At 29.6% G+C, this 311-nt stretch overlaps 2 protein-coding genes across 3 annotated transcripts in view; one reads left to right on the plus strand and one right to left on the minus strand.

The window, feature by feature from the left end:
- The window catches only part of LOC119592589 (pre-mRNA-splicing factor syf1 homolog), a gene marked incomplete in the record, with an annotated part of 9,937 nt that extends 9,626 nt beyond the window's left edge, over positions 1-311 (plus strand). Inside the window, 1 exon segment of the mRNA XM_037941467.1 lies at positions 130-311. Coding sequence (XP_037797395.1) covers positions 130-188 — 59 coding nt within the window.
- The window catches only part of LOC119592591 (transcription initiation protein SPT3 homolog), a 21,011-nt gene that overhangs the window by 1,640 nt on the left and 19,060 nt on the right, over positions 1-311 (minus strand). The gene's annotated exons all lie outside the window — the stretch shown is intronic.

The following is a 311-nucleotide window of genomic DNA, read 5'->3' on the forward strand; positions in this document are numbered from 1 at the left end:
TTTCTCTGAAGCATATACAGTTGGGCTGCCTTAGTAATATGACCCAAAATTTGTTTACATTCTATACCACAATCAGTTTTGTTTCCTAAATATTACATTTAGTTAACTGACATTAATTTTTTTTTCCAGATATGCCTCAGCAGAGAGAGGTCCCAGCGGCAGTGTTTGGTGAACTGAAAAAGGAATAGATCTACTAAATTTTCTGTAAGCCTTATTCAGAGAGAATAATAAAAAAAAATATTTTCCAGAATAAATTTTATTAAATCATCATAATTAAACAATGTTCAAATAAAATCTGGTTATCTAAACCT

This window comes from Penaeus monodon, chromosome 30 (assembly GCF_015228065.2).
Source record: "Penaeus monodon isolate SGIC_2016 chromosome 30, NSTDA_Pmon_1, whole genome shotgun sequence".
NCBI lineage: Eukaryota > Metazoa > Arthropoda > Malacostraca > Decapoda > Penaeidae > Penaeus > Penaeus monodon.